Source organism: Hippopotamus amphibius, chromosome 2, assembly GCF_030028045.1.
Source record: "Hippopotamus amphibius kiboko isolate mHipAmp2 chromosome 2, mHipAmp2.hap2, whole genome shotgun sequence".
Taxonomy (NCBI): Eukaryota; Metazoa; Chordata; class Mammalia; order Artiodactyla; family Hippopotamidae; genus Hippopotamus; species Hippopotamus amphibius.
In genome coordinates, this window is record NC_080187.1 from 96,331,364 (window position 1) to 96,346,831 (window position 15,468).

Consider the following 15,468-nt stretch of genomic DNA (forward strand, 5'->3'; position numbering starts at 1 on the left):
TTTGGTAATAGGCTCTTTAATATCTCCTGGCTAATATTCTTTTTGAAGAGTTGGTTTAAGAATTTTTTTTTTTTTATTTCATTGGCTGGATAGCTTAAAAGTCACATAGTACCATTAAGGCTTCTAATGAAAGCAGCCTTACTTTTAACTCATCTTCAAATTCATGACTCAGAAACCTCTACCTTTAACTTTTTAGCTATTTTTTCTAGTAATTATTTCCACATTTCTAAATACAGGCTTATGTTGCTAGTTCTTGATTTTTCAGTTTGGAATTATCTGTTGACATCCACCTGTGGAAGATGAAGATTTATTTCACTTACAACCGTTTCCACTGATTTGGAAGTTATATGCTCTATTTCTGTTGTTAATTTTGATCTTTTCTGCCTCATCTGTCTTATATATTATTGACTTATAATTTAGCTCCATCTCACTTTTTACCCCCAAACTAGACATTATTGTTACTGTTTTTTGTAATATAATATTTGTTTACACACGATTCACAATTTACTGCAGTGATGATTGCACAACTCTGTGAATGTACTAAAAACATCTGGATTTTATATTTAAGTAGGTGAACTCTGGTGTATGAACTATATTTCAATAAAGCTGAATTTAAAGAAATTAAAGCATGTAAGGTTTTGGGAGAGAAATCAGAATACAGTAACGGAGAGGGGAGAAATATAATAACTTATCTTTCTCTTGAATTTTCAAGAGCGAGAGCTCTTCCTCTAGAAAAGATATATAAAAACAAAGATGTGACTAATTCATGGACTCTAAATGAAAATTGAGGCACAATGTCTGACAGTGGCTATTTTTGTGTGTGTGTTTTTTGGGGGGTTTTTTTTTTTGGTTTTTGCTTTGTTTTGTTTTTTAAGCTCTTTATTGGAATATGTTTGCTTTATACTCTTGTACCAGTTTTTGAGGTACCCCAAAGTGAATCAGCTGTATTTATACATATATCCCCATATCCCCTCCCTCCGGCGACTCCCTCCCACCCTCCCTGTCCTGGCCATCTAAGGTATCACCCATCATCAAGTTGATCTCCCTTTGTTATACAGCAACTTCCCACTAGCTATCTGTTTTACAGTTGGTAGTGTAAATATGTCTATGCTACTCTCTCACTTTGTCCCAGCTTCCCCTTCACACCCCCTACCCCAGGCACGTGTCCTCAAGTCCATTCTCTACTTCTGTATCTCCACTCTTGCCCTATCACTGGGTTCATCAGTACCATTTCTTCAGATTCCATATATATGTTAGCATACGGTATTTGATTTTCTCTTTCTGGATTAGTTCGCTCTGTATGACAGTCTCTAGGTCTATCCACCTCATTACATGTAGTTCAATTTCATTCCTTTTTATGGCTGAGTAATATTCTACTGTGTATATGTGCCACATCTTCTTTATCCATTCATCTGTTGATGGGCATTTAGGTTGCTTCCACATCCTGGCTATTGTAAATAGTGCTGCAGTGAACATTATGGTACATGTTTCTCTTTGGATTATGGTTTTCTCTGGGCATATGCCCAGTAGTGGGATTCCTGGGTCATATGGTAGTTCCATTTTTTGTTTTTTAAGGAACCTCCAAACTGTTTTCCATAGTGGCTGTACCAGCTTACATTCCCACCAACAACACTGGCTATTTTTAAAGATGTGACTAATTCATGGACTGTAAATGAAAATTGAGGCACGCTGTCTGACACTGGCTATTTTTCTGTACTATCGTATTGTAATCTGTTAAAACAAATACATAGTAAAAACACTATTTTAGCAATATTGGGACTTTGTCTTTTATAGAAGAAGCCTACTTTTATATTTCTGGCTGAGAGGTTACACTATAACTGCCTTGCTATTACGGATATAACAAATTATCTGATCAAGTAGTTCTGGTTCATTAAAAAAGTTAATAAACTGTCATTTGTGATTTGGCATTTATGTATATTAATTACATTTAAATATCTAAACAATGTTAGAGATTTTTAGTAAAATTCATTTTCTTTTCAAAAGTGCTTATAGTTTTGAGGGGTTTTAGCATTTTACTAAATGGGGTTGGTTGTGGTATGGTAGACTCTGGCTTCCCCAGGACAAAGCTAGGATTCCAGAAGCCCACAAAACTACCAGAAGGGTGTACCAGCAACAACAGTCCCTTCTCCTGGCCCCAACTAAGGGACTAAAAGGAAAACTGCCTTCACAATAAGAGTGGTGGATGGAAAAAAAGAAAATCTGTTCTAAGAATTTGTAACCACAAGCTGATTCATGTGGATTTATTGCCGACATTCACATTTCCTGGGTGCTCAGAAAAGTTTAATGTGGTCTCATGTCAAAATTGTTGTCAGGTACTAGAACAGAAAAAAATCAAATCTCTAAGGCAGTGCACCTTATAACTAGATCTTAAGGAACTCCCACACTGATACAGTGACAAGAAATGAGTTCACAGTAAAATATCTGTCTGTCTGTCTGTCTGTCTATCTATCTGTCTATCTGCCTATCTATATAAAAGGAAATAAGCTACTATGAGGGACAGGAAAAAAGTATGACCCCCAAAAACTATAGATATAGGAAATTTAGGAGGTGGAAAATATGTTTAGTGAAAAGAAATTGAAAACGGGTAAAGAGAAAGAGATTATTTTAAGATGGCAAAGCAGTTTTGAAATAGAACTATAGAAAACGTCTAAATATGAAAAATACAGAAATTAAAAGAAAAAAGATTTACATCACCCCCAAAATAAAGATTATTGGGACTTCCCCGGTGGTCCAGTGGCTAAGACTCCATGCTCCTAATGCAGGGGGCCTGGGTTCAGTCCCTGGTCAGGGAACTAGATCCCACATGCCATAAGTAAGAGTTTGCATGCCGCAACTAAAGATCCCACATGCCACAACTAAAGATCCCACACACCACAATGAAGATTCTGCATGCCACAACTAACACCTGGCACAGCCAAATGAATAAATTAAAAAAAAAAAAAGACTGTTAAGTCACTTCCCATTTCCCCTACCTCCAGAATCCTAGGAAACCTCTAATCTACTTTCTGTCTCTATACATTTTGGAACATTTTATATAAATGGAATTATACAATATGTGGTCTTTTGTGGGTGAATTCTTTCACTTATTATCATGTTTCTAGGTTCATCCATGTTGTAACATGTATCAGCACTTCATTTTTTTTTATTGCCAAATAATATTCCTTTGTACAGATAATACCACTTTTTATTTATCCATTCAACAGTTGATAGACGTCTGGTGTTTCTACTCTTTGGCTATTATGAGTATTGCTACTATGAACATTCACATACAGGTTTTTGTGTGGACATATATTTTCATTTCTTTTGGACATGTACCTGGGAGTAGAATTGCTGGGTCACGTGTTTAACCTTCTGAGGAACTGCTAGACTGCCTTCTAAAGCAGCTATACCCTTTACAGTGTATGAAGTTTTCAATTTTTCCACATTTTTATCAGTAACTGTTAGTATCTTTCTTATGATAATCATCATAGTGGACGTGAGTTGGTATCCTGTTGTGATTTTGACTTACATTCCTCTAATGGATAAACATCTTTTCATGTGCTTATTCTTCATTTGTATGTCTTCTTTCGAGAAATGTGTACTTCATCCATTTTTAGTTGGGTTATTTTATCCTTTTATTATTGAGTTATGTGTTCTTTTATTTTCTAGATACAGATCTCTTAATCAATATGTGATTTGCAAAAATTTTCTCCCATTCTGTGGTTGTCTTTTCACTTGATGATGTCCTTTAAAAGCACAAAAGTTTTTAGTTTTGATGGTGACCACATTATCTATTTTTTCTTTTGTTGCTGTGCTTTTGGTGCCATGTCTAAAAACAAATTGCTTAATGCAAGAGCACAAAAACTTCTATTTTTTATCTAATTTAATGTTTTTTAATTAAGAAAATTTAAAGCAGTGCCCGTAAAGAAATTTATAAGGGGAAAAAAAGCAGTCATAATCTCATCAACCTAGGAGTCATTTATTTTTGGAATATGGTCATCTTGTTCAGTATTTGCATATTTTCATTATTGCTATTGTTTGTTAAGTACTATGTTGTGTTCTGATATTTTTTGTGTTTATAGATGATATTCATAGTTTTAATTTTAAGGCTACATAACATAACCAGCTTATTTCCCAGTTATGTAATACAACTTCTTTATAGTTTTATTTTTCTTATATAGAACTCCAGTTAACACTGACAAACACGTAACTTTTTGCCTCTATTGAATTATCTTAGTATAATTTTTCAGGAATGGAATTATGGGGTCAAAGGAGGTAAACATCCTTACAACTCTTATATGATATCATATTACTTTTAGAAAGCACTAAACTGTGCTTTTGTTTAGTAAACATTTAAGAATTTTTTTCACTTATTTTGAAGTTGATACACGCTGTGAGTTGAAGAATTTTACTTTAAGTGGCAATGTCAGTGATAATCCTCTATCAGTAAAACTCAGGATCAGTTATATGTGTATTTCTTCATCTGAAAAAAAATAGTGCATCTAATGGGACACTTTGTACTGATAGTGAAAACTGGAACAGCCAATTGCCTTGTTGACTGAAGATAAATATGACATACTTAAAATTTAGCATTTTATGGTATTCCCTACTTTAATAATAATTTGTTAAATTTTCTTTAGGCTTCGGGAGCAGGAAAGAAAAGAAGCAGAAGAAGCTAGTCAAAAGGAAATAGAAGAATGGGAAAGAAAACTTCTAGCTCAAGCAGCTCCATCTTGTATGGAGACCATGTGGGAAATTCCAGCAATTGGGCATTTCCTTTGTTTAGCCCAGCAAATTCTAAATTTGCCAGAAATAGTCTTTTACGAATTGGAACGTTGTCTTCTGATGCCTCAGTGTAATGCTTTTCTATCTAAAATAATGACTTCTCTATTAAGTCCTCCCCATCGCAGACCTACCTTACATCGAAGACCTACTTTGCCTTATAGGACCTGGGAAGCAGCACTGAGACAGAAGGTACAGCAGTGGTACATGGCTGTAGGGCAGACTGAAAATCCCGATAACTGTGCTGAAAAACTTGGATTGTGTCCTCAGTTTTTTAAAGTTCTTGGAGAAGTTAATCCATTGGAAGAAAAACCTTTTCATGAACTACCTTTCTACCAAAAAGTGTGGTTACTTAAGGGTCTTTGTGACTTTGTGTATGAAACACAAAAGGAAGTTCAAGATGCTGTACTTGGACAACCTATACATGAATGCAGGGAAGTTATCCTTGGTTATGATTATTTGGAGAATGCTTATGTACATTTTCCACAGTTCTGTGGTGCAGATGTACGGATTTATAAACAGAGACCTTTTCAAGCCCCAGAATTTCCAATTCCACCCATTAAAATACAAAGAGTACCTCGGATTAAACTGGAGAAATTGAAGTATGACTATGCTAGTGCAAGTAATGGAGGGCATAGGTGTAGTAAAGAAGGCCTGCCCTCTGCCTTCAGGAAAGAGCAGGAAATTAATTTTGACCCAACTTGCTGCCCTGCTAAAATGAACTTGGATAATCATGACATCTCTGTTGAAATGGAAGTGAAATCCAACTGTGAAATTAGAACTCGCAGGCCCTGTGAAGTGAAAATGACTGATTGTTGTAAAGAAAATTTAGAGAAACCAGGGAGTCCAGGGGAAGTTACTGGTTTTGGAGAACCTCTCAGTCCAGGTGAAATAAGATTTATAGAAAATCAGGAAAAATATGGTGAGGCTTCCAGAGTAAAGCCTGAACCCAGTCCATTAAAAGAAAATGCTCTGAAATCTTGCCAAATACATGTAAATGGAAGTCACAGTGATCATCCAGAAATTAACTGCCACAAAGTTGTAAGGGACATTCTATTAGAACAGTCACTGAAGAGCCACAAGAAACTCAAGCTAACTAAAATGAGGGCAAAGAAGAAGAAAAAGAAAAAAAAGAAATTGAAAGATGTTTTGAATGAAAACTTACAGAGAAAGCGCGAAGGTCTTCATTCCCTTGCATTCAAGTCTTACAAACCTGAGATCCAGAATAAGTTATTGATCATCAAAAAGAAAGCAAAACACAAGAAGCACAAATCTGGTAAGCTAACACAAATGCTTGAGGATTACATTTTAGCATACTTCAAGTAGTTCTTTGAATTAGGCATCATGGAAGGCTCTGATTGACAAAATGAAATAACATGTGTGTTTGTGTGTTTGTATGTTTGTTTAAAGGTCAAGTTTTATATTAGTCCCCATAATTAAAACCCAGAGCAGAAGAGGTTTTATATATAATACTGACAACAATGAAATACTGGTGTAATACATTTGAATTTAATTCTCAGTTGAGAATCTATGGTCATTATGTTTTTACATTCTCTGGACCAGTTTCTCCATAAGTGAAGCTTCACATCATTTTTAAGAAGTGTTTTTTTCCCAGGCTAAGGGCAGTACACATGCAATGGCAAAAGCACTGATACCAGGAGGTATCATTCCCAAGACTAAAGTTCATAGCAGCTAGCTTCTTAAACCAAGGCAAGTTAGAGTATCTTTCTGAGTCTTAGTTTTTTCCAACATTATATATTTTTCAGCACTCTGAAAAATTCTATTAGTGTATGTATTCATATCCAGAAAAAAAAAGTGAAATATAAGGGAAAAAATTACATCAACTAATAAGATATGGAGCTTTTTTTTTTGAAGGATTTGTAAATTTATCTTACACCAAATTTAAGTACTCACTATATTTGCCACAAGCCTGTTTGAACAGTAACAACAACAACAAAATCCTATAAATAAAGTCTTCAGTGATTGGTTGCTCTTTTTTAATTAGGTGCTTTTGCTTTTCCTGTTGTTTGCCATTTAATCAATTTATGTCTCAGTTACCAAGAGGATAGATGAGATGAAAGGAGATGATCAACTTCATTTATTAACACTAATAAAAAGTTGCCAGATTGGGAAAATTTTGAATTGTTTAGTAAAATGAGTTGTGATTTATTGTAATTTGTGGATTTAAGTTTTTTACTCCTTCCCTCAGTAACAAAGATTATTAAGATTCGACAATAATTTGATAAGTTGGCAAATGGAGTGAATTTTAACTGATATAGTTGCTGTTATAGCTTAGTTATTTAAATGATTAAATACAATTAAATGTATTTTTAAATGTGTATGTAATGAATAATTGATAAAGAAATACTAGAAAATTTATAGCAAGAACAGGCTTAATTTGTTGAACTAAAAATTGCAAAGTGGTCCACATAGACCCAGGTGATAAAAACCTAGTTTTAAAAGTGACTCTCAGCAATAAATCCTTTAAATTTTGCAAGCAATCCATTAGGCTGTATAAATTTAGTTTGATTTGGCAAGTTCTCTTTGAAATGCTAACCTCTAAAATATTAAATAATATTTTAAAGTTTAAAAACTTTTTTCAATTCTGAAGTATGTAGTACTGTTTTATTAATACCATTGTCACCTAAAACCTTTTAAGTGTTCATTTATGACCTATTATTCATTTGTTCAAAGGTAGTTATGGCTTATGATGGTTTATAAAATAAAATAGATATTAATGTAGCTCTTATACAGACTATGCCAATAGCAGAATAAAAGTATTAACTCCTAAGGATTGCATTAAAAGGAGTTTCTGTTGTAAGCAAGTAAAGTGTTGCTACATTTTTAAAATGTAAGTTCAGAGGGTTTGTAGATCAGAGAAAAAATTTGAGAGTTGCATGTCCAGTTCCAGACAAGTGGATGAATAAAACTCAGAAGCAAATGCAGTGGGTACTGGTACATGCTCTCTGAGCCTGTTTGTTGAGAAGAGAAGGCTTACAGGCATGAAGTAGAAGAAAATAATGCACTCGCCTGTACACTTTCTCATTTTATCTTCAGAGCAAATTTTAGAAAGTCAGTTTTCAGTTTCAAAAATACTAGAATCTAATACAGTTTCCCTCTCCCTACTTAGTACTGAGTAAGCATAGGCCAATTCTTTTTCTTTATCTGACACTAAACTTCTTACTGGCATAACAGTACTACATAAAATGATATAACAACAGCAATACATTTGTTTTACATCTTTCTGTACACTTGTTTTTCTGAGCTTTTTTATTAGGTATGTGACATTGTGGCCTTTTATAGTTAGTTTGGGGCATACCCTAATCCAGTGTTTCCTTTCTTACTCTTTAAAAGTGAGCTTCATGATCACAGGTTTGGGAAGTATTCCTCTTATAGATTCACATTGTGCATTAGTACAAGTCTACAGTGCATCTTACAGAACTCTTGTACCAGATGTGTTTTGAAACAGAAATCTTCAGATTTTATTTACTTTCTTTCTCTTTTTTTTTTAAGAAATCTTCAGATTTTAGAAGGGTATTATGATATATATAATGTTTATTAAATAACATCCCCAGTGGAGCTTAGGGCAGCCCCTGTAATCAAATGTATAATTTCTACAGAAAAATGTATCAATAGTCAGACTAAATTAGATGAAGACTATAAAGAACCTCATAACAGGTTTTGTTATCATATAAGTTATTTTTAAAACTTTAGTACATAAATGATTCTGGGCTGGTATGTTAAGAACTCCAGAAAATCTTGAAGAAAACTGTTTAGTTTTTTTTAACCTAATATTTTTCAGGTTTACTTGAATACAGAGCTTTTTTTCAAGTAATAGTATTCTGTAGGATATGCTTTGGGATAAACTGTGTCATCCATGGCTGATTTATGAACATTACTTAGGGTCAACTAGATGTAGTTAATCTGGATTTATGTAGTTAACCTGGTCCAATTTATGTTGATTACACAGGCCTTAAATTTTGGTGGAATCTCCAAATGTAGTAAAGGCTTTTTATTGTGATGGCAGATGATTTTTTAGTAGAAGGCACAAAGACAAATTGGTTGAAAATGATTTGATAATTTTAGTGCACCGTGAGGCAGTTTTGCACCCCATAAGCATTTTAATCTATTTTTCAAAGTTGGACTTTTCCTTCTGCTTTTTAAATTTTGAATTTATTCTCAATTATTTAAGCCTGCTCCTTACTCTTAGAAACATTATAGAAGAGAAAAACATTGGCATTTTCCCAGTTGTGTGTCCTTATAGTGCCATATACTTCTCCTTCATAATACTTACTTATAAAATTTATCCTTAATAGTTGAATTTATTTCTATGTTGTTTTGATGATTGTCTCCCCTCTGTTCTATAACATTCTTGAGAACAGAAGGATTATTTCTGATTTTGCATCCCTAGCACTTAGCACAGTGACTAATACATTGTGTTAGAATCTATTGAACGAATAAATGAACACACATAATATGGTTCTCCCAGATGTAACTAAGATTTACCCCTTAATATGTATCTTTCATATTTTTTCAAGGCATTTATATTTTTGAATAGGATTATGCTATACATACCATTTTACAATCTGCTTTTTTTCCCCATGTACCAGTATATCATGAACATCTTTGTGCACTAAATAGATCTCTAGCATCATTTAAAATGACTGCATAGGATTGTTGTTATGTGTATTGTGTAGTCCATTTAACCAACCTCCTTATTGGACATTTTGGTTATTTTCAGTCATACACTATTATAGATTGTGTAGAGTAGATAGAGTTGACTGAAATGAGTTAGAAATTTTAAAAATGAGAGGACTTTTTATAAAACCTGAAAAAAACAGACAAAAATGACTCGATTCATTAATTGTTACAAAAACGTGTGTGATGTTTTAAGTTATTCATTTCAGCCAGTTTGATTTGGAGGGTTTTTCCCTGCTTACATGGTCATTATTTTCAACCAAATCATTTCGTGTTAGCTCCTCTAAACCGATTAAAGTAAATAAGACAAATCGTGTTATTTTCTTATAGGTGAAGAAACTAAGGTTCAAAATAGTGAATAGCTTCATGGTAAAGACCGTACAAAGGTCAAAGAGAGGCAGAATCCGTGTGTGCTATATAAGATTTCATAGAGGATGAAGAACTTTGAAGACTAATGGGGGTTGGGTGGATGAAAAATGGTTAATAATGTGAGCAAAACCATCGCGGTATAATTAAGCCAGGTGTCACTGAAAAAAATAAGCAGAATTAGAGAAAAACTTAAGGAAAAAGTTGAAAAGTTGAGGGTTTTAAACATGTTTGAATGATGGAAATATGCCATTTTGGGGTGATATCTTTCTGGGTGTATGGTGCTATTTTAGATAATTGAATCAGGAATACAGTGCAGGGAAATGAGCTTAAAATAAAGTATATCAAATGTGTAAAAAGTAATGGGCTTCTTTATAGGGAATGACTGAGAAAGTAATGTAATCTACAATATTTGATTATATCCAGGCCCTTATCTGTGAAACAGTTGTATAACTCTGTGTTAATATTACTATAGAATCTAACTATATGTGTCTCTATGGGGAAAATTCTTAGAGGACCAAATCAAGATGCTAAGATACAAAAGTGAAAGAATCAACTATGCTCCATGTCCTTTTATTTTAATGTCTTCTATTTCCTCCACCCCTAAAAAACCTAATACTCATATAATGCTTACTGTGTGACAGGCACTATTTTAAGCCTTTGTATATATTGTCTCATTTAATCCTCATAAAACTCCTAAGTAGGTGATATTATTATCCCCATTATATAGATTTTATAGATTTTAAAAACTAAGGCACAGAGAGTTTTATTAACATACCCAAGGTCAAACAGCTAGTAAGTGGCTGGATTAGGAGAAGGAATGTTGCAAGATAATTAAGATGCCATTAAAGAGCTTTAAAAAGAAACTGGCAGTGTTTATGAAAATGAAGGGGTAGAAGATCACTCCAGAAGAGGAAATTCTAAATCCGGATGAGGCATGATTATATGACTATCCTAACATATTGACCGAAGAAAATAAATTTTGAGAGATGTTGCAGTAAGTAGCAGAATCTGACAACTAATTCAGTATTCTAAGTTAAAGGGGGAAAAAAGAAATAGGTATTCAGGAGTTATTGAATTATTTTATAGGGTTTAAAAAAATACCAGTATGAAGAGAAATTTGCTCATAGGCAAGAATAGAAGGAAAATCAGCTGTTTTATTAAAGTCAGATGGCTTACTTAGAACATTCCAGAAACTTCTATAGAATATAAATATTAGCCAAGATATGGACATTTAGTAAATAAAAGTCATATTTAGACTGTTTCTGTGACTTTACAGTCTAGCTAGGCACTTCCCAGAATCACTAATAATACAATTGCCCTTGGGTTTTTACTTTTAACAGTGATTAATGGCTTGGTATCCATTCACATTAAGATTCCTAAAATGAAAGTACTGAGAGAGTAGTGTATGTGTTGGAATAATTTTTAAACATGGGAAGGCTGAATCTAGGAGCATTGAAGTGGAAGCCTGAATAGTCCAAGTTGCCAAGGAGTGAACATAGGCAGGGAAACCAGGTGAAGATGAAGAATGAGAGACTAAGGAAAGAGTTGGATTGGGAATGATAGTCACCTTAATTTTCCTGGTAAGAGGTGTATCTCCATATTCTAGAAGACTACAATTTTATGCCTAAGGCATAGTGTAAAATATATTTTTAGTTATATTTTTCCCTCTTAAGTTGAGCTTCCTTCTAGAGCTGATCTAAGCATAATTTTAAAAGGCTTCATTAGGCTGTGCTTTGTATCGTTAATCACTAGGCCATATTTAGGTTTCCGTATCCATTTCTAGGTACATGCTGACATTCACTTTTTGCCCATGTCTGTGTTTTAGGCCCAGGAATTGTGTTGAAATTCTTTGTATGTTTTAAATTGACTTCTGACAATTATATTTTGTGAGGCTAGGTGACTTACGGCAGTGTGGGTAGAAGCCCTGGTGTGATCAAGTAAGTGGTAGAGGAATGGAAGCCCACTGGGGGGCAGTATGTAACTTGCCCTCTATACAGCTTGCCCTGGAGCAAAGATTACCAAAGGCTGTGTGGTTTTATGGTATCCCATGCTCCATTTTAAAAGTAACGTTTAATAAAAAAAGTAACAGTTGATTTTTATTGAAGAATGTAGGAAAATTTGTATTCAGATTGTTTTGTTGAGGACATAGTCTGAAGGTATTAAGTAATAATTAATATGCAAATCTTATAACCCTAATCAAAAGGAATGCTTTGAAATCAATCAAATACAGATTACATTCCTGCAGAAAAGCTGAAAAAAAGTGCAGTATTTTACCATAGAAGGAGCACAGCTTTGAAGTGAGACACATCTAGTACAAATATATGGTCCAGTGCATATTAGCTGTAAATTCTCCATCAATTAACCTGTTTATAGCCTATTTCTCTCTGTGAAAAATGAGATAATACCCACCTTGCTGTATTTTTACAAGGATTAATGGAATACCAAATGCATAGCACCTAGCATGGTGCCTAGCACACTGTACGAATCAATAAATAGTAACTGATTTTTTTGAGAGGTTAGAATTACATCCTGGAAAGAGCTTGGACTTTGAAGTTTGAGTCCCTGGCTATGGGGCTTACTTATTACAGTGTAACACTTAAGTAAGTTAAGTAACTTTTTTGATCTTCCGTTTATCCCACATTACAATAGGGGGTATTGCCTAGCGTGGAGGGTTGTTTTGAGAATTAACTGAGGTAATTCATATATCACCTAAGTGTCTGAGGTATAGCAGGCTCTCAAATGTTAGTTTCCTTACTGCCATTCCTAGGTCATGTTGTGAAACTCTTTGGTAAATTGTGTAAATTATTAAAATTCTTTGTCAGTGTTTTCCTCATTATAAGATGGACTCAGATTGACCCTCAGAATTGAAAACAATTACCTGCCTCCCTTTCCCTATCCCCAAACTGATAAAATTTCTGATGAAGAGTACAGTTCTTGTATTTAAGGATCATTTCTCTTAACTTGTGTGCTAAATGATGTACATGCAAAATGAATAATAGGATTTCTGTCGTCAATAATTCCCAATCTAGTAAGGAAGAGAAACATATAAACAAATAATTTTAATACCATATAAGTGTTACATTAATTGATATATGTACAAAGTCGAGTGGTAGCACAAAAGACGAAAGACAGGAAGAACTAAACTGATGGAGTAAGTTAATAAAAGAATTTGAAGAAGGTTAAAAGATAGTAAACATTTTGTTTAAACTCTTGTCACAACTTAGCTAAGGCAGATGAGAACAACTACTGACCTTTATTGATGATTTACTGTGTGCCTAGCAGTAGTCTAAGCTCTTAACATGTTTTAACTCATTTAATTGTCACAAAGTAGGTGATATCATTATCTCTGTTTTAGAGATGAAGAAACTGCTCAAGGTCTTCCATCTAGTAGGTGGTTAAAGCTGATATTCCAAACCCAGGTAGCTTAGTTCCAAAACTCAAGCTTAAAACTACTACACAGTACTACTCCTAGTTACTTAATAGCATTTAAGTATCTTAATGACATGGTGAAAGGAGATACCTTGTAACCACCTCAGCTGTTTAATTTATTCAAATAGTTGACTGTTGGAGTTAATAGAATTTAGTACCTAAGTTTAGTGCCTCTGTGGTAATAATATGAAATTAATTGGGAAATAAATACAAAATCAAATTATTTTTAAAAAGCTAGCTAGAGGAGCTAGAGGAGTGCTGAGGGGGGCAAGGAATAGGAATGAGGAAGGATTTCATTTCCTTCGAACTCTGTCTTAAGTCAGCAAGCAGTTAAATCTTTTCCCATGAACTTTTAAGAATAGTAAAAGTAGCATATAGAGGGAAGGCATTTTGGTGTTCAGATTCATCAGTCCCCTTGAGAGGTACCTATTGCACCCGGTTTAGAAATCAGTTACCAGCTGTATTATAGAGATACCAAGAATTTAATCACTTCTCCTTGAATATTGCTAAAGCAGTTTACCCACTTACCTGTTTTTGTATGAGTTTAGTTCTAGTATAGGTAGTGTGAGCACATAAGCAAATAACAGTGATAAGAAAAGAAATATACATTAGGTTTTTAAATTTAATTAAAAGCAAATGTCAAATAACAGGTTGTTACCTATTAGAACAAAACACTAAAACCCACGTGAATCTCAGCAACTGAAAATTTGCAGCAGTTCACGTATGCTCTACTTGCATTTTGTTGTCAGAGTTAGAAATGATCCAAACTGCAGTTCTGTGATATGATTAAAAAGGAATACAGAAGAAAAAACAGTTATATTGCAAACTGGAATTGTGCTTATGAGTTGAATAAAATGTTGCAATCAAATTAACTGTTTTCATGCAAGAAGACCATTCTATGTAGGAAAATATTTAGAAAAGAACAGTTAGGAATTATGTAGTATAGCAGATTTGCTTTTGGTACTTAGTCATTTTCTCTTTTGGAAAAATAGTAATTTTTAAGCTGATTTTAGCCTACAAATGGTTGTGAATTAAAATTAAGTATTTCTAATTAATTTTTTATTCCCTTACATAGATTGTAAACTCTTGGAGGACAGGGTTTCCATTTTATAATTCTTTGTTGTCCCCATAAATTGTACTGTATCTTGTGTTTGTTGAATAAATAACAATTTATTAATTGATTTTGCTGATTGCAAACGGGGAGTAAACATTTACTTTAATATGTTCCTTAGTAAAAAATAGAGACTGTATGTATGTATGTATCTCTCTTGTTCAGTTAAATATGTATTTTAGATTATATATACTTTAATCTATGCTATGAACTGGATTTCTTTAAGAATGTGGATTTATTTTTCCCACTGATTTCTGATTGCACAAATGACTAGGTACACTTTAAAGGGAAATGTTTACCTTGTTTTAAAACTGGTTATTGAATACTGCCAACCACAGCCCATTAGGTGAGTGCAGAACTAAAGGGATAGAAGGAAAACCTTGTTTCCTAAGCTAGACTGAGAGGATTTTCACATTAGGTTGAATAAAGACCACAGTCTTCAGAGTATAGTTCTATGCAAGTTCCTGACTACAGAACTCGTTAAAGGTAAGGTTTTTTTCTTATGTAACCTCATTTTAAGTTGTGAATTAGATTCTAACTAAGCAGTAGTAATATGACTTTTTTGCCAAATCTTAATGTAATAAATTCTGGTACTGTGCAACATATTGGAGATTATAATAGTTTGGTTCTTATATAAAGAAAACACCATTTGTTAATATGTCTGTTACAGGTAGTTATAGTTTAATGTTTGCTTTTGCTGGGGCTTGTTTTGATTCATCATTTTTATTTGACTCACTAGAAGCCATCTGTTAGTTATAATTTAACTTCCAAGGTTTTATGTAATTTGGTTTTTGTTAATGAAGTGCTATAAACAGCATTATGAAGCTTTTCTCTTTTAATCTTGAAAGGAAAAAAATCCATATCTAAAAAAGCAATCACAAAGAAGAGGAAAACTGTCACAAAGTCACCTACTGTACCAGAATTTCAGGTAAATGTTTCAGTTTTGTCTCAATGTTTTTTAATTTTTTGTTTCAGTGTTTATATTGTTCCTCAAGAGACTGGGTAAATTTTGCCATAACACACAATACTTTCAGTGAAATGTTTCCAACTATGACTTTTTCCTTGCAAGTGCCAACATA

At 33.5% G+C, this 15,468-nt stretch overlaps 1 protein-coding gene across 5 annotated transcripts in view; it reads left to right on the forward strand.

Annotated features, from left to right (window-relative positions):
* The window catches only part of KIAA2026 (KIAA2026 ortholog), a 97,638-nt gene that overhangs the window by 49,373 nt on the left and 32,797 nt on the right, over window positions 1-15,468 (forward strand). For all 5 annotated transcript variants that reach the window (XM_057720120.1, XM_057720121.1, XM_057720122.1 and 2 more), the window contains 2 exons: window positions 4,641-6,058; window positions 15,238-15,317. In XM_057720120.1, coding sequence (XP_057576103.1) covers window positions 4,641-6,058; window positions 15,238-15,317 — 1,498 coding nt within the window. The remainder of the gene's footprint in view (window positions 1-4,640; window positions 6,059-15,237; window positions 15,318-15,468) is intronic.